The 5,003-nt window shown below is 35.3% G+C and overlaps 1 protein-coding gene across 1 annotated transcript; it reads left to right on the top strand.

Moving 5' to 3' along the window:
* Window positions 1–1,796: 1,796 nt before the first annotated feature.
* On the top strand, window positions 1,797–3,335 carry LOC112512822 (protein SIEL-like). The gene is made up of 3 exons (XM_025118962.1): window positions 1,797–2,697; window positions 3,127–3,207; window positions 3,324–3,335. Exons 1-3 carry the CDS (start codon window positions 2,035–2,037, stop codon window positions 3,333–3,335), a joined length of 756 nt encoding a protein of 251 aa, XP_024974730.1. The 5' UTR covers window positions 1,797–2,034.
* The last annotated feature ends 1,668 nt before the right edge of the window (window positions 3,336–5,003 follow it).

The following is a 5,003-nucleotide window of genomic DNA, read 5'->3' on the forward strand; positions in this document are numbered from 1 at the left end:
ATATATGTTTATTTAAGTATTATGTGTTATACATAATTATCATTTACCCCTCAAGTAATATATTAAAAAATCACATCTTATAACATAACACATTATAACGCGTAATAACCATTGTAACATACCATAATGCGTTACAATGGAAGCCTTAGAGTGGAGCCACAAGGGTTAACGTGACAGGAAACCCAAACCTTGACGCCATAAAGAGTTGTTTAGTAAAAGGATATATAGGCGAAAAATCATGTGAGAAAAGAGTTTCAGTGATAACTGTTGATCCCGAAAGGGTCTACAAGATAAGAAACAGTTTGTAGAAGCGGGGCGATAAATACAAACACAATGTTTTCAAATTTAAAATATATATTGATAGAGAAAATCAATACAGATTTTACAAGACTGTTTGCGGAAAGATAAGGTAAAGAAAAACCTATCTAAACAATCTTTGGTTACACACGAAGCTATAGCAAACACAGAAAAGAGAATGCTATATGATAGATCCTTTACTTAAGCTAGAGGATGCTTGAAGTAAGAATTAGGTTGAAGAGTGATGCGCGCACTCTGCAAATAGAAGAAACACTTCTATTTATAACCAGTGCATTAAATGAACATTTAATGCAATATGGTAGGTTTAGAGTGCGTGTCAAGCCTTAAAAGGAAGGCTAGTCCTTTGCTACAGTGAATAGTACAAAAGCATTATTCTTGAGCAAACATCCTTGCCTAAAGTTGGTGGACAAAGAGTCGACTAATCGGCTCCGTACCGTACTAACTTTTGCAAGRGTATGRGTTTGTCCTTTGTGTGCATAAGGACAAGACAACAACTATCGTGCTAAGCAAGCTTCTTTTGATCGCTGAATGCTGGGATGACCTAGAGGTCTCATCATCATTCGCTGAAGCTAAAGCAGTCTTCACACGTATGTAGACATGTTTGAAATCACTGAATACCGCTTCAGATCACGTACTCGCCAGTCTATCTTTAGTTTCAGTCTTCGACGTTCGCTAAAGGTTATTTGGTGTGAGTGTTTTCTTCTTGAAGTATTGTTGTCTCTGATGAATTTATAAAGCAAGTTCTTCAGCGATCACTGAACATACTCAGTGATGATCGCTGGAACTGAAAATACAGAAACATAAATACAACGTGAAAGGAAAAAAGGATTATCATCAAATCACTGAGAGAGAGGATCAACAATAACGTAAAAAGATATTTGAACCCTTTATCACTTTTAGTCTTACACCCATCCATTAATTGTGCTTCTTACGAGAATTGATCCGGTTGCATCTCATTAGTGTGATCTTCAATTAAGATTGATCAAATGGTTCATATCCTTTCTTACACATTTCACCGTAACTTATTTCTCACTGGAACCCAACCCATGATATATACTTATATATATATATATATATATTATAAATACATTTTTTCTAAATAAACTAGTTTTTTATATATATATATATCATTTTATAACAGTTACATATTAGCCACGGGTTGGATGAGTTGAACTAGACCTAACCCAATTTCAATCATTTTAATTGACGGTTTGATAGGTTAAGTTTAATTGAATTGTTAGCGGATTGGATTAAACGAGTCTCATGAATTGACAGTTTAACATGTTAGGACAGTTCTCATGAATTATCGGTTTTTTATACACCCTGACGAAACCAAGTTGTAGTTTACTTTAATAGATGAAATGAAAATGTATCGGGTTCGACACCGGGTACAAGTTCTAAAATCACGGTTTCAATTGGGCCTAAAAGAAAATTTAACCCTTTGAAGAAATCACTACTGCTCCAATCTGGAAGATTGAATTTGAACCTATCGTTCTCCCTCTCTTCTGCCCTTCTGGTCTCGACCCCCTAGCTCTGTTCTTGTCTCGGCGGCAAAGCATTAAGCTGATGTACATAAATATGGTGATTTGTGGAGTGCCTGAAAGGTGTTCGATGAAACGTCTGAGAAAAATACAGTTTACCGCCTAAAGCTCCAGAAAAAAGAAAACTTTAAACTTTGTTTGCAGTGCTTTCGTGACCAACCTAGACTCCATAGCCATGGAGCAAAAGCTTCTATCGAGTTTAGAACAAATTTTCAGAATTCAGACAAAGATATCTTTAAAACCCTTCTCTATGGCAAGATCTCTCATCTTAAACCCCTCAACCTCCGATCAAACCATCTCCTCCATCCTCCAAATCTTAGAAACTCTATCAACAGCTACAATAAACCCCAAATTCGACCTTCTCAATTTCATCACACTCCTTTGTGAAATCTCCATTGTCCACCGCCATTTCTCCCCAACCGTCACCACCATACTCCGCTCGCTCTGCCTTCACTGCCCCAGCATTCCCCCACGTGCCGCCGGACTTGCACTCTCTACCCTTGTTTCCATCGCTCCTGCTTCTGCTTCCGACTTGGGTCCTGCGTTTTCAGAGGGATTGTTTTTATCGCTCTGCTTCGGTCCGTGCGTGCCTGTGCGTCAAAGGCTGTTAATGGATGCGGAGAAATTTAGAGTCCGACCGTCAGTTCTGCTCACGGTATTGCTAGGGTTCACTAAGGACCCGTATCCTTACGTGAGGAAGGCTGCTTTGGATGGGTTGATTGATTTCTGCAAATGGATTGTTGTTAACGATCATCTTATGGTTGAAGGATGCTACTTGCGTGCTGTTGAGCTGTTGTTTGATACCGAGGAATGCGTGAGATGCTCAGCTGTTCATGTGGTAATGTATCGACAATTTCTGTTTATAGAATTGGTTTTCGGGCAACATGCAATGATGTTCGTATTAGTTCCTATCTAGAGTGATAGGAAGTTTAACAAAGTTCCAAAATTTTCAAGTTTACATGATGAAGTGTCAAAAAGGTTTAAAATTTTCTATTTAATGTAACATTTGATGATTTTAATGCAAAGTTTACTCTTTTCTAAATATTTTGTAAATATTTCATGAATATGTCTCCAAGTCATCAAATGTTACAAGACCAGGAAGAAATGGGTACAAGTTTAGGAAATGATGTTGATTGATCGAGAAAAAACAATTATTTGTTACACTAAATAGGAACTAAACTAAACTTTATTGTGTTTTAATGCATCTTGCCTTCGATTTACTGTATCAAGGGCATGCAAATGGGTTGAAATCATATTGGTGTGGCAGGTAAATGAATGGGGAAACTGGCTTGTGGAAAATAGTGAGGATAAAAGCAAAAGAGATTGCTCAGATGCATTGTATGTACAGGTATCAAAAATTCTTTATGTCTCGGTCACTTTTACATTTCTATTTTGAGGTCAAACACTCTGCATTTCATATGCATATTTCTAATGTTCATTTCTTTCTTTTTTTCAATATTTTAGGTAAATTTTTAGAGTTCTATATTTAGATCAAAAGAACAGGACCGTGTTACTTGTGGAATATCTCAAGATAATCAAATAGACAAGGATCTTTAGTTAATAAGTAGACCATCATCTATCCTGAGATATGAAGCCCAGCTAATTGATATAATTTATAAGAAACCCTCCCTATTACACCTCCTTGAATCAGTAAGGTATTGTTGAGACGACAAGCATATTAAGCTTATTCTTTTCACAATTGATAGTAAACTCTAAGGTGGTGTTTGTTTTTTAAGAGGTGTTGATGTCTGAAGTCTTATTTCATTTCTGCTTGATAAGAGGTGATGCTGAAGTCTGAAAGCAGAATCAATAAGACTGTTTTTGTAAACTGATAGATGTTTGAATTTGTGTAATTGTCTATTTCACCCTTCAAAATATAATGTTGAATCTATACATTTATACAATTTTATCTGTTTATTCGTCATCATTACAAAATTTACATCTAAATTATAACTAGCAATTCATGACACTTCAAAACCATTAGGAGCACAAAACTATCCGATTTGACATTTGATTGCAGCCCTAACTCCAAATTTAGTGAAAGAGGGTATCTACAAATTCATGACGGTTCATGACAATCATGTCATGAAATTAGTGACAACATATAACTTAATAGAAACAAATACCTGGGTGAGGAACGCTGACATTTCTTTTTCAATCTACAAATACTTGGTGGAGAACGATGATAGAGCGATGGTATCAATTAATATCGATTGAGATCAACAACATGGGATCGATTGATCATTGACCGATTTAGGTTAATCGATTGAGAGAGGTGAGGATCCACTTGTGAGGGGTAAGGATCGATGGGGTAAGGATCGATATAGAGAAAGGATCAATTGGATAAGGATCAACTATAAGTGAAAGGATCGATTAAGGTTAATTAATTGAGAGAGGAGTGATTGAGAAACGCCAACTGCTGAGGGTCTGGAGAACAATAAGAGGCAAACAAGGGGTTGGTTTACCTCTTACCAGAAAAGAGGACGGTAAGACATAATTGTCTCTGAAAAATTGGAAAAAATAAACAGTCTGAATGTTCTACCTTTTACCGAATTAGACATAAGAGGCTGATAAGAACTTTTTATAAAACAAACAAGGCCTAATTGCAGCGATTAGAACGGTCGGCTCATCTTGTGCTAAAGGCATCTCTAATTGGCACACTAAATTTCACACCAAACAATTACTTGTTATACCAAATCTACCCAATGGGAAGACCATTTCTTACACCAAATTTGGTGTAATGAATAGTAAGATACCAACTTTGGTACAAGAATAGTAAGATACCGAATTTGGTGTAATGATAATAGGACACCAAATTTGGTGTAATGAATAATAAGACGCCAAATTTGGTGTAACACTATTCATTTACACCATTTTTTTTCTCTATTTTTCATGATTACAAGTTTGGTTCTTCAATTTTGAGATTTATGTAATTTTTAGAAGTGTTAATTTTTTTAGAGCTTCTAAGTGTTATATATTAACTTTTAATCAATTAAATGGTTATGTATTCAACTTTTTAATAGTTATCTACATATTATAAATTTTATTTATTGTTTAATGGAATGTTTGTTTTATATATAACTATATTGTTAAATCCAGTTTTAATCAGATAACAATGAATTAAACAATAAGAACAATAATGTA

The sequence above is a fragment of the Cynara cardunculus genome (assembly GCF_001531365.2).
Source record: "Cynara cardunculus var. scolymus isolate 2C chromosome LG 5, CcrdV1, whole genome shotgun sequence".
NCBI classification, from domain to species: domain Eukaryota; kingdom Viridiplantae; phylum Streptophyta; class Magnoliopsida; order Asterales; family Asteraceae; genus Cynara; species Cynara cardunculus.